This window comes from Colletes gigas, unplaced genomic scaffold (assembly GCF_013123115.1).
Source record: "Colletes gigas isolate AHSC1104 unplaced genomic scaffold, ASM1312311v1 Colletes_gigas_Sc00007, whole genome shotgun sequence".
Lineage (NCBI taxonomy): Eukaryota > Metazoa > Arthropoda > Insecta > Hymenoptera > Colletidae > Colletes > Colletes gigas.
Window position 1 is genome coordinate 1,224,133 of NW_025106636.1, and position 19,720 is coordinate 1,243,852.

Consider the following 19,720-nt stretch of genomic DNA (forward strand, 5'->3'; position numbering starts at 1 on the left):
TGACCTTCGCGTGACCTTCAACTCGGAAATCTCATAATCATTGATACTGTCTAAATGTAAACAGTGAAGATCGAAATATCACGGACTTATCTTATAATATTAAAAGTATCAATGACTTGTGTTTACGCTTCGCTTATAGGGAACATAGAACTTCTCGATTATTGTAGATTTCGACGCCAAAGGTCAGGCAAAGATCACTGCAGAGCAATTTGGTTTTTCATCGGTTATAACGCTACGAAATGAAAAATACTAATTTAAGGTGATCTAAGTTTTTTTTGTCGAGTAAAAAGATTTATCGAAATTTTAGATATCGTCGAAGCGTAATGCCCTGCAGAACCGAATGTCCAACGATCGCGTATACTCATCCTACTATGCGGCTCCCCGACACAGCATTGGCTCGGTATAATGTGTAACAGCAACGACCGGGACATAGTTTGTGCCCCCTTCCACCTGGACGGAGCCACGATTCCTTCTCGTGTATATGCGAACACGCATACGCACGCACGTGCAAAGGATACCAGACTTACGTAGACGTTGAACACACACGTGGAAGCCAATTGGAGAGACTTGGCCAAGTCTTTATAAGTAGGAGCCATCCGCGTCCTCAGAACTTACTCCCTCTCGAGAACGTGGCGCGATCGGCAACCGATTTCCAGAATAGTTCCTGAAAACACGTCGACTCGCGTCACTTGCGAGGATCTTGCGGCTCACGGAGGATCGCGGATCGCCTGGGTGATTGGGAATCGAATTTAACCGCGACATGAGGATCTATTCGCGCTGAGGAGTTTTTTTTTCGATTCTTCGTTTGAGATCACGCTCAGGTGAGTGGTGTCACTTTTTCCACGATCTCCGTCGATCGTTACTTTTTGGGGAATTTTTCGAAGAGATTGTGTCGCGAGTGAACGATCCCTAAGCTTGTTGTTTCGGTGATTTCTTCGAGTGTTTTTTTTTATGTGTTTTTTTGGCGACTCCGAAACACTTCCCGAATCGACGAAAACGGACGACTAATGGGAGGCTATAGAAAAGAGATTAGCATATATTTAGAGGTCGATTCCGTGGGCAGGCGATTCGGGGCGGCTCGTGAACCAGCTCTGTTAACTCTCTGATTAGGATACATTAAATAACCAGAGTCGGTTCGAGGACTCGAGGCTCGCGTCAAGTCACTCGTTTTGTATTTACCTCGTGTGTCGTAATAATCGGTGTAACAGTGACGTAAAAATTTAGTGCGATTAAGGAAACAGCGTCGGGGTTCTTGCATGCATCATTGTGAAATATATTCCGTGCTTCGAATAATTAATTCTGATTCGATGAAATCATCGATCGTAACTTGGCCTCTCGTACGTTCATCGCAAATGCATTAACGCGATATCTTGTAATTACGTTCGATAAGTTGTTTAATTGTTGGACGGCTCCTTTGAGATGCTGTAATCGGACTCGGTTCTCATTAAAAGCAATGAAATTTTTAAAAGGAGGCATCGATAACTTAACAGAGAAACCGGTACAGAAGATAAAGGGAAATATATTAATAATTGTAAACGAAATTTCCGAAATATCTTATTTTGGAATTAATATTCAGAGTCATTCGATGAATAATCTATTTCGAACGAAACATTCGAAACGAATGAATTTCGACTATGTTTGTATAGCTATGGAATCAAATTATTTATTCAGAATTTGTGAACTTACAGCTGATAGTAAGTCTACGTTATCGCTTTATCGTGCAATGATAATAGATATCTGGTATATTTACCTTCCACCGATTACAATCAGAGATAGGAAAATATTTATCCAGAAAACAAGTAAAGGATAAAATTAGCATGTCGTGATTTCATATTTTGTACACTAATACCAGTGTAATAGTAAAGTAATAGTAATACTAACGCTAATAATATTAATTGTATTGCGTGTTATGTTTGTTAAGAGAACAAGACAACGGTTATACGGATATGTTCGGCCGTGTTTCATAGTAGCAATTTGTGTACGTTCGAAGAATCAGGTTAATCGAATGATTTGGTCGTTTGCGGTCGCCGATCAGGCTCTAAAACTGACACGATTTTTTTTGACGAGCCCGCAAACGTCACGTAACTGTTTTACCGAGTTACAGACGCGTTTTACAATGGCTACAGCGTGTCGATGACGAACGTGAGCCGGCCAAAAATCCCAGGCCCGATTGTCGATTCTCGTCGCGTCGAGCAGTCGCCGAAAATCGTGGCGCTGTATTTGGATCGACATTCCGAATCGGGCGATCGAATCGATTCGACGATCCTGGCATTGAATCGATCGCACAGGAGCCACACGCGATGCAACTAACTTGTCCTCGACATTGCCTCGTCACGATCTTCGTGCACCGTAAATGGACTCTTTCTTAAGGTCGTCGAAAAGTATTTTTGGTGATCGAGTAATCGCTAATAGGTCCGTGAAATATTAATGGGGGTCGATAGCGATTCGCGTGCGTGCAGTCGGAGAGATTTGAAACGTTCGTTTCGCTGTTTATGTATCGTTTATTCTCCTTAAACCCCTTACCTTTGGAAATTACATTATTTATTTCAGCCTCGACCCATTAAGCGCTCTAAAAAAGGTCTGGATTTGAAATAAGATAATAAATAATTAGTTTTTGTATTCTTATTTATATTTTATTTCGAGATATTCTAGATACAAATTTTAGAAACATAGTTTAGAAAAACTTTTAAAGTTATGATTTTTCAAAATACTCTTACTGTTTCTAGACTTCGACACGATTTAGAAAGCTTCGTTATTTTTACAAATTAGACTTTAAAATGTCGTGAGTTTATTTTGAAAAGGTTGTGCTTTGATTTACGAGAGAAACGAGAAATGGATTTTCTGAACCTATTTAATGAGAATCCTACTTAAGGTCTGACAGTGAATCACTCAAGCGTAATTTGCTCCTTAAATCTTCCATATCGCTTAGGGCGTAGGCCCGGCATCGCAGAACTTTTATACCTGCGTTATAAATTTTAGCTATGCAAGGAATAAATAAGGTCGCACAATATAGTATTATTGGAACCAACGAGTTCATCTAGTATAAAATATAAATTATTAACTCACAGACACACTGACATCTACCTAAACAAAGGATGCTATACAAGTGGAGTTTTATAACAAGTAAAGTAACAAAATGACCAAATTGCCTTTAAATGCTCTGGAAACTGTGGTCATGATTTTTACGATGATACGAAAAAATTTACGTTCCCTTTTTTCATAAATTAAATAAAATTCCACTAAAGTATTCTCTGTTGATTAAATTCATTTACTGATTCGTTACAAATCATATTGTTTCAAAAATAAAATAAAATTAAGTGGAAGAAACTATATAAAAAAGAAAAATCGTCCAACACCCGGAATAGCGGCGGCACGAGGATGACTTCGTCGGTATAACGGGGATGGTTGGTTGGTGGGTTCCTAAAATCCTGAACCTCTATTTTTCGTTTCCCCTCGATTTTCACAAATATTATACACGTGTAACTCTTAATGAAATACAAAGTTGCGGAGCAACGCGAAGAGGGCGAGATGCATTATGCACAAGGTGCGGATGCACCTGGCGGTTTTTTTACTTGCTTTAACGAGCCATTCTTCCCCGGGTTCGCGATAAAAACTGGAAATCCTCGACGGACATTCCACCCGTTCGCGAAATTCGCGGGCAGGTCGGCCGTTGAACGACGTTTTTCTGACGTTGACGGATCTGTTTCATCGTCGGTGGTGAAAATCGCGAGTCCCCCGATACCTTTTATGTCGCACGATCGACGAATCGCTTCGGTACCTTTTCTCTTTCGAAGAACACACGCGTTAAAAACACAAGAGGGTACATTGGTCGAAGGTGGAAATGGTAGATCGTTAATCTAAGATAATGTATCGATAATTCTTTAGCGTAAAGATTCGACTACTTCGAAGACACAGTATTTAGAATTGTTACTTGTCCTCTAATAACACTGCTTGACGCGAAATTTCTAGCTATTTACACTCTTCTGCGCCTTCGTTCTCCATGCACGTGGATTTCTGCGCAGGTGTGACTCGGCGGGGAAAAAGAATTGCGAACAAAAGAAAAGAATTACGATATCTCGTTATAGAGAAATCTATCCCGCAAAACTCTCTGTTATTGACGGGACTTTAACGATCCGGCGTAATTGAAGCGCAGCCTTGGGGGATTCCAGAATTCGCCGCAAAAACCAGACGATTTTCCGTGGAAAAAGATAAATCCCGCGTTGAATCACTCTATTATTTAATGATAGTTCTCCTTGTTCAACGAATCCGCGCGGTGATACAATTGGCTCATTATTACTCTCACCCGTGCGTGATCATCATTATACCCGACGTTCCTCGCATGCACGTCGCCATTTTTCATGCCGTTCGATTCATCTGCTCGGTAATTGCCGTTTACTACGATCAAATTAATTCTTCGATAATGCCATTTACATACGTTCTCGAAACCTGTTCGAATTTAAATCAGAAGCAGCTAAACTCAGAATCTGGTAGAGATAACGGCTTCATCTTCTTTTCTTTTTTTAATTCTGTTAGTTTTTAATACATTTTTGCAGAATTGTTGAGAGAAAAAGGGTGGTCTATTTGTTAAATAAAGCATTAACTTTTTCTTATTGCAATAGCTTTCATCAAACTGAATAACGTTTGCTCGAACCAGTCTTAATTCTTTACCAATCAGTACCGAATGCATTTTTTCTTGTACAATTAAGTGTTCTACAATTTACAATATTTAACAGTACATTCTTAAATATATATACGTCTAAAAAATGAAAATAAAAATTGATTTTTTTGAGGCTGACACGAGACTGCCCCCTTAAAAACTTCGAATCGTCTTGAAACTGAGATTTGAACAGTCCAATCGCGTTCGATCCACCGCTGCCTACATCATTGGTCGTTCCACGGGGGCATTTTCCAGGATCTCCGCAACAATATATTCCCTGGTCCACGGTAATCGTATCCTCGGCGGCTCGCAATTAAAGGGATACTTGGAAATTGCACGTGCAAAGCCGTCTCCGCTCGGTCCAAGTAACTCCGTCTCCTTCATTTTTTTCATTATCTCCCTTACGAGCGACCGCGATCCAACGTGCAATGTTAACCGTAGATTTATCATGCATCGCATGCGGGCTTGGTTCCACCGAGGTTCAAGGCCCCCTCCGATCCTCGTGCATTACGCTCGCAAGAAAACGTGAAATCCCATAAGGAACTCCACGTCGACGCAAATAGAGCGTAATTACCGACCGATGAATCAATAATGGGGGGACTATAATTTGCGTCCGCGTAAGTGGACCTTGTTTGGTGCTATTAATAACGGGGTCCGTCGAAGATAAATCGTTCCACGTCGGACTATTTACGCGGGAAAAATGTCTATTACGCTCTTGACGAGACAGAAAATTGAATTCTCCATCTTTGAGCAAATGTTTATGTCGTACATGTACATATATGGGCATTCAGGACGAAATTCAGAACTTCTAAGCTACTTGATCTTCGACTTAGGACCACTAACGGGGAATACAAAAATGCATCGATCGATGAAACAAATACAACTTCGTTGGTTAAGCTGATCCTAATCTTTTTATTAGTTTTACTATTGCAATTTATTGTCACATGATTTCTGATGAACTTTTCTCAGGAACGTTCCTTCGCAAGTTTAATGAAACTTCCTCGGTAGCACATTTTTTGGCAGGTCTTGGCAAAACTAATTTTTGTAGTAACCATTGCTATGATACAAATTTTCAACAAAGCACCCTGTCGCGAATCAATCGATCCCGTCAAATCCCACGCCATTGTCCATCGTCGCGACTTTGAAAGAGAAGGGAAAAGTGGAATCGGTGGGAGAAGAAACGACCTTGCGACTTTCAGCGGCAACGCTGCACTTATTGCAGTCGGCATGCCATCATAATAATCTCGGTACACTGCACCAGATTCCGTTGTAGCTGTTTCTCCGTAGGGATGCATTCTACCCCCCTCCATTACATTTTCTGTAAGGCGTGGAACCTGGAAAAATCAGTTAAATGGTACCACGTGTATACAGGGTGTTCGCGTTATTGAACAATTCAAAGTAAAAATTTATTTTCACCCAACACCTGTTGATAACCTGGAAATTACTAGTCTATTAAATATTAAAGTTTTTAAAGATAATAACTTTATCGTGTATTCATTTTAAAATCGAGGAAATGCTTCTTCCAGTAATACATTAAATATTTTCTTTTTTCTTAATAAACGTCGAAATAATCGATGCCACAGTTTCGAGTTCGGATTTAAGGTTGCCCCCACCTCCTCATAAAAATAGTAATTCCCAAACGCTTTGTTTCTTAATCTTTGTCGATAAGTGTATTTTACAAAAAAAAAAAAGAAAAAATTTTCCCGGTGAAAGACAACGAAAGAAAGAACGGTCGCGTAACTGTACGTTCGAAACGCGTGGCCTTGAATTAAAATCAATCGTCTGGAAATCGTGTTCCGCGATTCAGGAAATCAGCGTATACAGTTAGGTATGGTCATCTTCGCCGATAATGGGAAGAAACGGAAAAATCGCCGGTGAATTCGAAACGATCGTCCGAAACGTCGTTAAATCCCCGGCTCGTTCTAATCGATGTGTCGTAAATCGCGTAAAAAAAGAAAAAGCAAGGAAATTTCGCCGAGGTTGATTACTTCTCGATGTATCCCCGTGCTGGAGGATGCAAGAACGAAGCAAGGACCTTGAAGACCCCGGCAACAGTCAATTTAATCGAACCAGTTCTCGGTCCCAACGCAAAATAACGACCAACCGTTCTTCGAAACTATAAAAGCGGCGCGAAAGAAAAGTGCCCGGTGTCGAATTACTTTAAGGTAGACCTTCGGTCCGGCTTACTGCTCGTTAGAGTGGAAAATTCAATAAAATGTTGAGGAGGATCATCCAGTAGAGACGAGAGACCATTGGAATATTAAACGCGCGAGAACGAAAGTACGGCGTGTCTATTCGATCGATCCGGTTTATAAAACGTCCCCATGGACTTACAAGAGAAGAACCAGAATTGTACGCTTTCGATTGTAATCTACGCGACTTGCAAACTTGCTACGTGTAAAATATTAGGTCGGGGAAAAAGAGATCCATTATTTTCACGTTTATTTCAAGTTTATCTCGACAACCACGATGCATCAGATTTTTTAGGTAATCTTCGTACTCGATTAAATACGAATTTTCCCTATAACTACCCTTCCGAACAAGGTGGAGAGTCGAAACTTGGCACAGGATGTTTGATTCTGTAAAAAGTTCAAGGGCACATTTGACCCCCTTATTCGGCTGTACCCTTTCTTCAAAACTAATTGGACATTCGGGAAATCTCCCCTGTCGAACGTGGACCACGTATTTGCTGGTGATCGGCGCAATTAACGATAAACGTTCCCTAGAAAACGGAGGATCTAGTTACCCCGATACTCGACGCATTGGCGTATGTACCTCGCGGACTGCGCTCCATTCAATAAATCGTGTCCTCGTTTGAACGCGAGCCGATTCGCTCCAATGTCACGATCGTCGACACTGACATTGACTCTGCACGCAGGAGTTATGTCATTTCGCTCTCTCTTTCCCTCCGGTCGTAGTTGTAAGCGAGCCCAAAGAAGCCGCATTCCCGGATTATGTCACCGTTCGTGCAATCCTCTTTTCGCTTCAGCTAGGAAGAGAAAGGATCGCTGGAGCACCGTGGTCCGGACTCCGGATGGGTTCAGCTTTCCAACGAGCAACAAGCTTTCTCTCTCTCTTTCTCTTTCTGACACCCACCCGTACAACACATTCGTATCCTCGATCCTTTCGGTTCGTCAGGATTTATCGTTCCTCTTGTCGACGGTTGTGTACGAGTGTCTCGTGCAGTCGTAGGTCGTACACGGTGTAATTCGTTACGTGGTTACGCAGCATCTCCACGTGCGCATCGGCAATGGTATTTATAGCATTGGATCGGGTGCACCGCGATGCATCGCATATCGCGCATAGACCGAGATCTCGCGAGAGTAATAGAGGCGAACGAATCCACGCGGCTGATTAATAGACGGAGACTTCTTCGCCTCGTGTTGCCGACATTAGATCTTCCGCTGAAATCTGCGGGATTCGAATCGAATTGTTGCGCTCGTATCGGAACCGATCAGAAAATATTCAACAACACGAAATGAAAGGTAACGTTACGATCCTTTGGTACGTGTACAGTAGGGTGGCCCTTGACTATAGAGTTACTGTAAGGGCTTGGCGAAATAAATGGCTTTAACCATCCATCTAGCATGGTGGAAAGCTCCAAAAATATGAAATTTTCCTTAAATTGCTAGGGGTGGTGCAACACCAAGTATAGAACAAAATAAATTACTAATTTTCGATCGAAGTCACTTCTTATATGCCTACTGTCTACAGTCGTATTTTAGCAATCGGTGACAACTTCAGATCTTCACCGATCTTCACTCGAGCGTCGAGGGTGTGGATCGCGAGCAAGAATGTGCAGGGTAGAAGGTTGATAAACCGCAGGAATTGTGGACTCGGTCCTGGTCTCGCAAGATACAGTCTTAGATGAGAGAAAAGATAAACGGGCGGAACGATACTTTCCGACACGGGTTAACGTTCTACGGAAATCGATACTCGCAATTGCGGCCCTCGACTTCGGTTCTCGTCTTCGCGATACATCATCGAAGGCCAAAAGTTTCTTGGCCCCGCGTTGTTCAACGTTGCGAAGACAATTAGAACCTACGGGGAGACGGAACGCGGAATACGAGAAGACGCAACGTTAAAAGCTTGTTTCAATTCACCGTACACGTCGAATTCGTTTTCGCTATTCCGTACACGAGAACATTGATTTACGGTTTCGCTAAAAGAACCCGTCGACTTGGATCATTAAAGGCGTGTCGGAGTTCGATGCTGGTGTAACTGTACAAGCCGATAAACCGCGGTCGTATATTTAAATCGTCATTCCGACACGTGTACATCTAGCGAGCGATCGAAAAATCGAGGTCGTTGATCGGGTTTGCGGGGACGAGCGCCGATCGATAATGGGGAATCGTTTGATCCCGAACCGGCGTTCATAATTCGAGAATCGTTCTAAGCAAGGTCGAATGTTCCGATAGTTGGGATTCTGCGTGAGCCGACGACGAGGAAGATTGGACGCGCGCCAACCAGGACGTAGGAGTAACTGTGCGGTTGCTTATCTTTGGCCATTTATGTGAAATTCTCGACCGAGGAAACCCACACCTCTCGTCCCAGAAAACGACGTGGATTACGTCATGTTGTATTATCCCGTTAAGATGATGGGGTTCCTGTGTTACCAAATACCGGTTTACAATCGTTATTGATCCGCCGTTTGGAAATCGACGAATTCAACCTGTCATTCGGTTCATTGATCGAGCAATGGGTACTACGCTCTTTCCAACATTTTTCTGTTTGAATTTCAATATATTTTCTCGTGAAGAGCGAGTTGTGATATGCTCTTCTGGATTTTCTTAAGACAGGTCGATGAATCTCATTCAGCGTAACGTGTTTGAGTTCCCATTATTTGTCACAAAAGTATAAAGCTGTCAATAAGTCGGCAAGTAGAGTTTCTCATGCTGAATGAGAACCACTAGGACCGACCTGCCGCGAACTACCACGCGTGCGCGACTGTTCGCGGGTTGCCATCTTACAGGCGGATCATTAAATCTTAACAACTTTTAAACGAAGCCTCGATTAACAAATTACTATTCTTGACTTCCGTCTTATTTTCGCCTCTCGAATCACCCCTTAAATTTTTAACACGTAGATGTCGAATACTTTGTATAGCGGCACCCACATCTGGAAAGTTAAATAAAGAATTTTTAATAAATGGTAAACAAGGGATTATTTGTCAAATGATATTGAATTATAATAATTGCGAGGTTAAAAATTGTATGGATGATATTATTTATATTTTTCTCTTATTCTATGACATGTTAATTTTAACACTAAAATCACAGTGAAAAGGGTTAATAGGATGTTTCTGTGTGTTTCTAGATAAGCCAGATCTGAAACATGTGGACAGGTCTACGGACACTGGGTGTCCTGGTAATATTGATTTTGGCAACGTTCACGGAGGCTGGTAAGATCACGTTCATTTGCTCGAAAACCTTCACGTTGAATTGTTTTTGAATATTCATGGGTCGAAGGAAAATGCGTATCGAAGACTTTTCTTTTTAAGGAGCGCACGAACTATCTATTTTCTTGACACGTTCATTTACAGTCCTGCTCAGAGAGCACGTGATGCACCTACTAACTCCATGGGGCATTTTTGCTAGTATTTTTGCTTCCCTACGTCTCCGTCGGGAGAATATTATTGTTGTTATTATTGCGAACGTCGTCAAACTGGTTTGATGGGAGACGCATAGCCTTGAACGTATCGAAGGATACGTCGCTGATGAAAAATACATCGGGTTCGATAATCTTCTAGAATAAATCATTGTGCGGGCATTGCTCTATCAATCTCGCGCGAGAAAATAGATAGTTATTTAGAACAAATGGCTACGATTTACGTTACGCGGGATACAGATAATTAATCGCGGAACGTTACACCGTTTATATTCGTTCTATGTTTCGTAAATACTTGTATGGCTTTTAGGTCACCTCAATTACTTCCAAAATCAACTTAGACAAAGGAAGAATGATTTCACGTGTACGGAAGAAGGATATCATCCCGATCCTCATGACTGTAGGATATACTACAGATGCGTCGATTGGGGTAACGGCAGTCCTTTAACGGTGTTCAAATTCGAATGCGGTTCTGATACAGTATTTTCGAAGGATAGTGGCGACATCTGTACTTATCCATATGACAGTGGAAGGCCAGAGTGTGGAGGATATGACAATGAAATCGATTCGAGTCTTCCTGATTCATCCTCCCCGCAATCATCCTCCACAGAATCGACATCAAAGGCAGACGTTGCGACCACACACGCTAGCCTACCACCCACGAGTGTGACTAAGATTACAACTACAATCGGACAACCACAAACGTCGTATCTACCGGTTACGACAAGTCAATCCACAACAAGTCGACCTCCCGTAACAAGTGGACATTCGGAGGATGTTATCGGCCAGAATAAAGTTCAATGCACGCAAGAGGGATTTCTTGCTGATCCGAATGACTGCAGGAAATTCTACAGATGCATCGATAATGGTTCCGGGAAGTTTATAAAATACGATTTCACGTGCGGGACTGGCACAGTCTGGGATCCACAAATTGAAGGGTGCAATCATGCTTGGGCAGTAACACGGGACGATTGTAGACAATCCTCAGACACTGGCGCAGGCAATGGAGATAACAGTGGACAATGGAACGGAGATAATGATGGACAATGGAATGGAGATACGGGAAATAATGACGGACAATGGAACGGTGATACCGGAGATAATGGCGGACAATGGGATGGAGATGCAAGCAGTCCTGGACAGCCTGGAGATCCTAATGGCCAGCCTGGACAACCCGGAGATCCTAATGGTCAACCGGGACAACCTGGAGATCCTAATGGTCAACCGGGACAACCTGGAGATCCTACTGGTCAACCCGGACAACCCGGCGATCCTAATGGTCAACCTGGCACACCGGGAAGCCCCGGTACACCTGGCACAGCTGGAACACCAGGTACCCCTGGCTCACCTGGTACTCCTGGAACACCAGGTTCCCCTGGCACACCTGGTACTCCTGGAACACCTGGCACTCCTGGAACGCCTGGCACTCCAGGCACTCCTGGAACGCCTGGCACTCCAGGCACTCCAGGCACTCCTGGTTCACCAGGTACCCCTGGATCAGCTGGTACCCCTGGCACACCAGGCACTCCAGGCACTCCTGGTTCACCAGGTACCCCTGGATCAGCTGGTACCCCTGGCACACCAGGCACTCCTGGCACTCCTGGTTCACCAGGTACCCCTGACACAACTGGTACCCCTGGCACACCTGGTACTTCTGGAACACCAGGTTCCCCAGGCACACCTGGTACCCCTGGCACACCTGGCACTCCTGGCACAGCTGGTACTCCTGGAACACCAGGCTCCCCTGGAACACCAGGTTCCCCTGGAACACCGGGTACTCCTGGCTCACCTGGTACCCCTGGCACACCTGGTACTCCTGGAACATCAGGTTCCCCTGGTACTCCCGGCACACCTGGTACTCCTGGCTCACCCGGTACCTCTGGCACACCTGGTACTCCTGGTTCACCAGGTACCCCCGGCACAACTGGTACTTCTGGCACTCCAGGCAGTCCTGCCACCCCTGGTACACCTGGCACGCCAGGCACACCAGGTACCCCTGGCTCGCCTGGTACTCCCGGCACATCTGGTACACCTGGCACCCCTAGCACATCTGGCACTCCTGGTACTCCTGGTTCACCTGGTACCCCTGGCACACCTGGTACTTCTGGTACACCAGGCACTCCTGGTACTTCAGGTAGTCCAGGAACTTCTGGTTCACCAGGTACCCCTGGTACTCCAGGTTCACCTGGTACCCCTGGCACACCTGGAACTTCTGGTACACCAGGCACTCCTGGTACTTCAGGTAGTCCAGGAACTTCTGGTACCTCTGGTACTTCAGGCAGTCCGGGCACCCCTGGTACTCCGGGTAGTCCTGGCACTCCCGGCACACCGGGAACACCTGGTTCTTCCGGTATTCCTGGCACTCCTGGCACTCCTGGTAGTCCAGGTAGTGCAGGAACTCCCGGTACCGCTGGCTCTCCGGGCAGTCCTGGAACTCCAGGCACGCCTGGAACACCAGGTTCCTCTGGAACTCCCGGTACCCCAGGAATACCTGGTTCTTCTGGCACTCCTGGAACAACTGGCACTCCTGGTAGTCCAGGTAGTCCAGGAACTCCTGGTACCCCTGGCTCTCCGGGCAGTCCTGGAACTCCAGGCACGTCTGGAACACCAGGTTCTTCTGGAAGTCCCGGTACCCCAGGAATACCTGGTTCTTCTGGTACTCCTGGCACTCCTGGTAGTCCAGGTAGTCCAGGTAGTCCAGGAACTCCTGGTACTCCTGGCACCCCTGGCTCTCCGGGCAGTCCTGGAACTCCAGGCACGCCTGGAACACCAGGTTCTTCTGGAAGTCCCGGTACCCCAGGAATACCAGGTTCTTCTGGTACTCCTGGCACTCCCGGCACACCTGGAACGCCTGGCAGTCCGGGTAGCCCAGGAACTTCTGGCACTCCCGGTACTACTGGAACACCCGGTACTGCAGGCACGCCTGGAACGCCTGGTACTTCCGGCACTTCCGATAGTTCTGACACGTCTAGTACACCAGCACCACCCGAAACTCCCAGTAGTTCTGACATGCCTGATACCTCTGTAACTCCTGGCACGCCGAATACTCCCGGCACCTCCAGCAGTAGTACACCTAGCACGTCTAGTACACCTAGCACTCCCTCAGGTATTTTTGTTACGATCATTGTATGAAGCATATTGATTGTTGCTATCACTATATATTTGATATCTTGTTTCAGCAAATCCGGGCTCTACTGCGACTGCAGACAGTTGTTCCGAAGAAGGATTCTTCGCCAATCCTAAAAATTGTCGTAAATTTTATCGCTGTGTTGGTAGTGACTCAACATTTATCAAATACGATTTCGAATGTGGTGCCGGAACGGTCTGGGATTCCACTATACAAAGCTGCAATCATGAATCTGCAGTACCAAATTGTCGGGATAATTCTAACGCACCCGGTTCAACAGATTCTAAGGAACCATCGAGTAATGAAGTTGATAGCACTACTAGTCAACCAGGTACATCCCAAATCGAAACAAGTACATCATCATTAGCACCATCACCAAGTAGTCCGACAACATCAACTGGTACATCTACAATCGGTTCATCAACTATCACGTCATCATCAAGTACTTCACGACCTTCCACATCAACTATTCGTCCATCGAGTAGTTCCACAGTCCCAGCCACATCTTCCTCCCCGTCTACAACCCAATCCAGTACAATCAGTTCCAAGCCTACATCATCAGGTGGTACAGAATCCGTCACTTCCACACCATCTACAAGCGCCGCTACATCCAGCGTGCAAACAACAGTTACGAATAAACCACCTTCTGGGACATCGCAATGTACATCAGAAGGGTTCTTCGCTAATCCACAGAATTGTCGTAAATTTTATCGCTGCGTAGGTAGTGATTCTACGTTTGTTAAATACGAATTCGAATGCGGCGTTGGAACTGCTTGGGATTCATCTATTCAAAGCTGTAATCATGAATCAGCAGTATCGAGTTGTAAGAATGGTTCACAAAGTCCATCTAGTAACGAAAGTGATACCACTACGAGTCAATCAGCTACATCTCAAACCGAAACAAGTACATCATCATTAGCACCATCACCAAGTAGTCCGACAACATCAACTGGTACATCTACAATCAGTACATCAACTATCACGTCAACATCAAGTACTCCATCACCTCCCATATCAACTATTCGTCCATCAACTGTTACGCCATCGAGTACAACAACTGTCACATCAACTAGTCGTCCATCAAGTAGTTCCACAGTCCCTGCAACATCTTCCTCTCCGTCTACAACTCAATCCAGCACAATCAGTCCCAAACCTACAGAATCTGTCACTTCCACACCATCTACAAGCACCGCTACATCTACCGAGCAAACAACAGTTACGAATAAACCACCCTCTGGGACATCGCAATGTACATCAGAAGGGTTCTTCGCTAATCCACAGAATTGTCGTAAATTTTATCGCTGCGTAGGCAGTGATTCTACGTTTGTTAAATACGAATTCGAATGCGGCGTTGGAACTGCTTGGGATTCATCTATTCAAAGCTGTAATCATGAATCAGCTGTATCGAGTTGTAAGGATGGTTCACAAAGTCCATCTAGTAACGAAAGTGATACCACTACTAGTCAATCAGCTACATCTCAAACCGAAACAAGTACATCATCATTAGCACCATCACCAAGTAGTCCGACAACATCAACTGGTACATCTACAATCAGTTCATCGACTATCACGTCATCATCAAGTACTTCGCCACCTTCCATATCAACTATTCGTCCATCGACTGTTACGCCATCGAGTACGACAACTGTCACATCAACTAGTCGTCCATCAAGTAGTTCCACAGTCCCAGCAACATCTTCCTCCCCGTCTACAACCCAATCCAGCACAATCAGTCCCAAACCTACTGAATCTGTCACCTCTACACCAGCTACAAGCACCGCTACATCTAGCGCGCAAACAACAGTTACGAATAAACCACCCTCTGGGGCATCGCAATGTACATCAGAAGGGTTCTTCGCTAATCCACAGAATTGTCGTAAATTTTATCGCTGCGTAGGCAGTGATTCTACGTTTGTTAAATACGAATTCGAATGCGGCGTTGGAACTGCTTGGGATTCATCTATTCAAAGCTGTAATCATGAATCTGCAGTATCGAGTTGTAAGGATGGTTCACAAAGTCCATCTAGTAACGAAAGTGATATCACTACGAGTCAACCAGCTACATCTCAAACCGAAACAAGTACATCATCATTAGCGCCATCACCAAGTAGTCCGACATCATCAACTGGTACATCTACAATCAGTTCATCGACTATTGCATCATCATCAAGTACTCCATCACCTTCCATATCAACTAGTCGTCCATCGAGTAGTTCCACAGTCCCAGCAACATCTTCCTCCCCGTCTACAACCCAATTCAGCACAATCCGTCCCAAACCTACTGAATCTGTCACTTCCACATCATCTACAACCACCGCTACATCTAGCGTGCAAACAACAGCTACGAATAAACCACCTCCTGGGACATCGCAATGTACATCAGAAGGGTTCTTCGCTAATCCACAGAATTGTCGTAAATTTTATCGCTGCGTAGGTAGTGATTCTACGTTTGTTAAATACGAATTCGAATGCGGCGTTGGAACTGCTTGGGATTCATCTATTCAAAGCTGTAATCATGAATCCGCAGTATCGAGTTGTAAAGATGGTTCACAGAGTCCATCTAGTAACGAAAGTAATACCACTACGAGTCAACCAGCTACATCTCAAACTGTAACAAGCGTATCATCATCGGTACCTTTACCAAGTAGTTCTACATCTTCGACATCAATCGATTATCCATCATCTGTCGCAACTACAACCAGTTCAACAACTATCACATCATCAAGTTCTTCGACATCGTTCACACCAACTGCTAGACCATCATCAAGCACATCAGCATCATCCGCATCAACTAATCCTCCATCTACTACTGTGTCGACAGCTAGACCAACGATTACTAGTTCCACGACAATCACATCATCTCCCTCATCTACGATTAGAACAAGCACAGTTACTTCACAGTCTACATCTTCAGATGTTACAGAATCAAACACTGACTCGTCCACTACAAATAGACCCGCATCTACCGCCCAAACGACAACCACGAGCAGTTCGTTTCCTGGAACACCGCAGTGCCCGGGAGAAGGATTTTTCTCGAATCCGAACGACTGTACGAAATTCTATCGTTGCGTAAATAATGGAAAAGGACTGCAAAGATACGACTTTGAGTGCGCAGCTGGTACAGGATGGGATCAGTCTTTAGAGACTTGCAATTATATCAGTCAGGTGGCATCCTGTTCGACGGATAATAACGAAATCGACAATGGACCTGATGGTAGTACGCCCCCACCTTCAACAGCCACCAGCTCTTCGCCAAGCGTTACTACTACCACTGCAACGAGTAGTACACAATCGACCGAAAGTTCGGAAACTTCGCCAACAACAGACGCAACCTCAAGCTCGTCGAGAAAACCATCAGAAATACAAGAACCTGGATCCTCGAGTACCGAAAGCTCATCTTCTGAGTCTACAACCTCGGAATCAAGTACGCCAGCATCCTCCAGCGAACCCGGCGTTGCGGATTGTACCACAAAGAAACCCAATAACACGATAGTTTGTACCAAAGAAGGTTTCTATCCGCATCCAACGCAATGCGAGAAATTTTACCGTTGCGTCGACAATGGAAACGGGTTCAATGTATACAACTTTGATTGCGCGCCTGGAACCATATTCGATCCCAGTATCAGCGTCTGTAACTATCCCGAGTCCGTTTATCCTGCCAGAGATTGTATGACGCCTACGTCCACTCCTAGCAGCTCGACCGACGATTTTACAGAGTCTACGACGGAGTCAACGTCGACTACTACTGAAAGCAGCATGGAGTCCACCACCGAGTCCAGAGACACCGAAGGAACCACCGAGTCTACGACGTCTACGGCAGCGTCTACGGAAGATACATCTACGACGATCCTAACTACGGAGTCTACGTCCGAAATGGTTACAGAATCTACGACAGAGTCGACTACCGAATCTACGTCTGAGGCGACTACAGAGTCTACGTCTGAAGCAACAACCGAATCTACGTCTGAGGCGACTACAGAGTCTACGTCTGAAGCGACTACGGCGACTACAGAATCTACGACCGAGGCGACTACAGAATCTACATCCGAGGCGACTACAGAATCTACGTCCGAGGCGACTACAGAATCTACGACTGAAGCAACTACAGAATCTACAACTGAAGCGACTACAGAATCTACGACCGAATCCACGTCTGAATCAACCACAGGTTCTACTTCTACAGAATCTACGTCCGAGGCAACGACTGAAAGCAGTACAGAGTCTAGTTCAGAACAGACTACCGAATCGACGGAAACGATTGCTTCCGCAAGTACCACCGAAACAGCCACGACAATGACCGCAGAAACGTCGACTTCCAGCGCAGAAATTTCGACACCTTGCCCAATCGGAAACCTAACCGACGAGCAATTGGTATTGGTCTGTCCCACTGGTTTCCGTAGGCACCCGAAGTACTGCAACCTGTTGTATCAATGCGTCAACGAAGGTAACATGGAGATCAAGATACTCGTGTTGAGTTGTCCGGAAGGTACTGTCTTCGACGATCAGAAGACACAATGTTTACCAGAGAACAAGACCAGCCAGACTTGCATGGGTGACAAAGCTGTTGGAAGATTTTATAGAACGTTAGAGGAGAGTCCTGTATCTCCGGTAAGTACCAACAATGCGTAAGGATGTATTTATAATAATATAGTAATTCTCTTTTGCACAGAATGTTTATAAATGTACACACTAAAAAATGCGGTAATTTTTTAGATTAAAGTATCGACCGAGAAGCTTTGTCCAGGAGAGGGACATTATCCTTACAGACAAGGCTGCAGCAATGCGTTCTACAAGTGTAAACGTAACTCCAGGAACAGCCTCGAAGGCTATTTGTACAAGTGTCCGCAGAACTTCTTGTACTGGTCAGTTTCAAGGAGGTGCGAACGAGCGACGCGTCTACCGATGTGCACGCACCTAACGTACAGAACAAACAACTTCTGGGACAATCGGTGGCAGATACCTGTCGAAGATTACAATCTCTCCGCCAGGAGTCTCCACCTCTTTTAATCGTTAAATCGTACTTTGTTTTCGAATCGCTAGAAACAGTTCCAAAAGTTTGAAAGGACAGTGCAACTCTCAGGTCAATTTCCGATACTTGTTTTATTATAATAAAATTCGGAGATAGTAGGGGCACGAGGGAGAGAAACGAACGAATTACAGTAATTCTCAGTTAACGAAATCATTTTCTCTGCTGCTTGCAAGAAAAATCTAACTTTCTCGCTTATGCGACACCGGGAGAATTCGATTCGGTTTCGTGTAACCGGCGATTACTGTACTTAATCGTTAGAACGTAGACAAATTTATTTGCAACACGACTGCCAAAGATCCCACAAAATGAAAAGGATTGTACAGATCTTCGGCAGTTGTCTTGTTACGATTTCCAATCGATTGAAACGGTGATAATGGTTACGAGCCGATTAGTTAGCCTTGATCGTTGGTTGATAACTGATCGATGAATTGAATGAAAATCGCTGGAGAACCATGTATCACGAACGTTGGGGATTTTGGTTGCGGGACTCGTATGCAATATGCAACTGTATTCAGTAATTTATGTATGCATTTATTCAGCTGGCCATTCTTGGCGTCTACGTGTTCATATTCTTTTTTGTTTTTTTTTTGTTTTTGTTTTAACGGGTTCCCTTTCGAAATATTTTATAGAATTTGGTAAATGCAAAGCGATCTTACACGCGGATTAAAAAATAACAAGCACATATACCGATTGAAAATTCTAAATACGTTGAAACGTTGAGAAGGTATTCAAAAGCACGATATCAATTGTATTAAATTTGTTATGCCCAAAGTTTGCGTTAGAAGAGAACATATTCACAGCCTCAGCACCACATTCTGAATACAGTACAAAGTATCAGTAGCCTCGGGAAGATAATGTACATAATTTCAGTTTAATGATACTATTAAATGCTTCTTTTATGCAAAGACGATACCAACTTTCTTTACTATTGTTTTACAATTTTGCAATTATAAAAGGACGTCGGTGCTAAGGTAATTTTTTAAATAAAAGACAGCTCTACGTTCAAAACGTTTTGCACGACTTAGAATAAGCGCGGAATGCTAGATATTAGTCTAATCGTCGAATGTGTATAAGTACCGAATATGTTTATATTAGATCTCTTTGCGAACTGATATTACTAAACGATAAGATCGTCGATAAAATATATATTTTATTAAAATTAAAGGTAAATTGAATTTTTAGTTTCACGAAATCCGAATCAGAAGTCTTCCCATCAATAGACTGCTCCATCCTCTCCCAAAGCTACTATGACGACGATCAGGACACCTGCAACAAACGGTACGTGAGCCTTCCATAGCCT

The 19,720-nt window shown here is 44.3% G+C and overlaps 1 protein-coding gene across 1 annotated transcript; it reads left to right on the top strand.

Annotated features, from left to right (window-relative positions):
• Window positions 1–224: 224 nt before the first annotated feature.
• Window positions 225–19,452, top strand: LOC122396414 (mucin-5AC-like). The gene is made up of 6 exons (XM_043394782.1): window positions 225–821; window positions 9,974–10,058; window positions 10,575–13,370; window positions 13,444–13,722; window positions 16,306–17,999; window positions 18,105–19,452. The coding sequence occupies exons 2-6, from the start codon at window positions 9,992–9,994 to the stop codon at window positions 18,396–18,398; spliced, it is 5,130 nt and encodes a 1,709-aa protein (XP_043250717.1). The 5' UTR covers window positions 225–821; window positions 9,974–9,991; the 3' UTR covers window positions 18,399–19,452.
• Window positions 19,453–19,720: the final 268 nt, after the last annotated feature.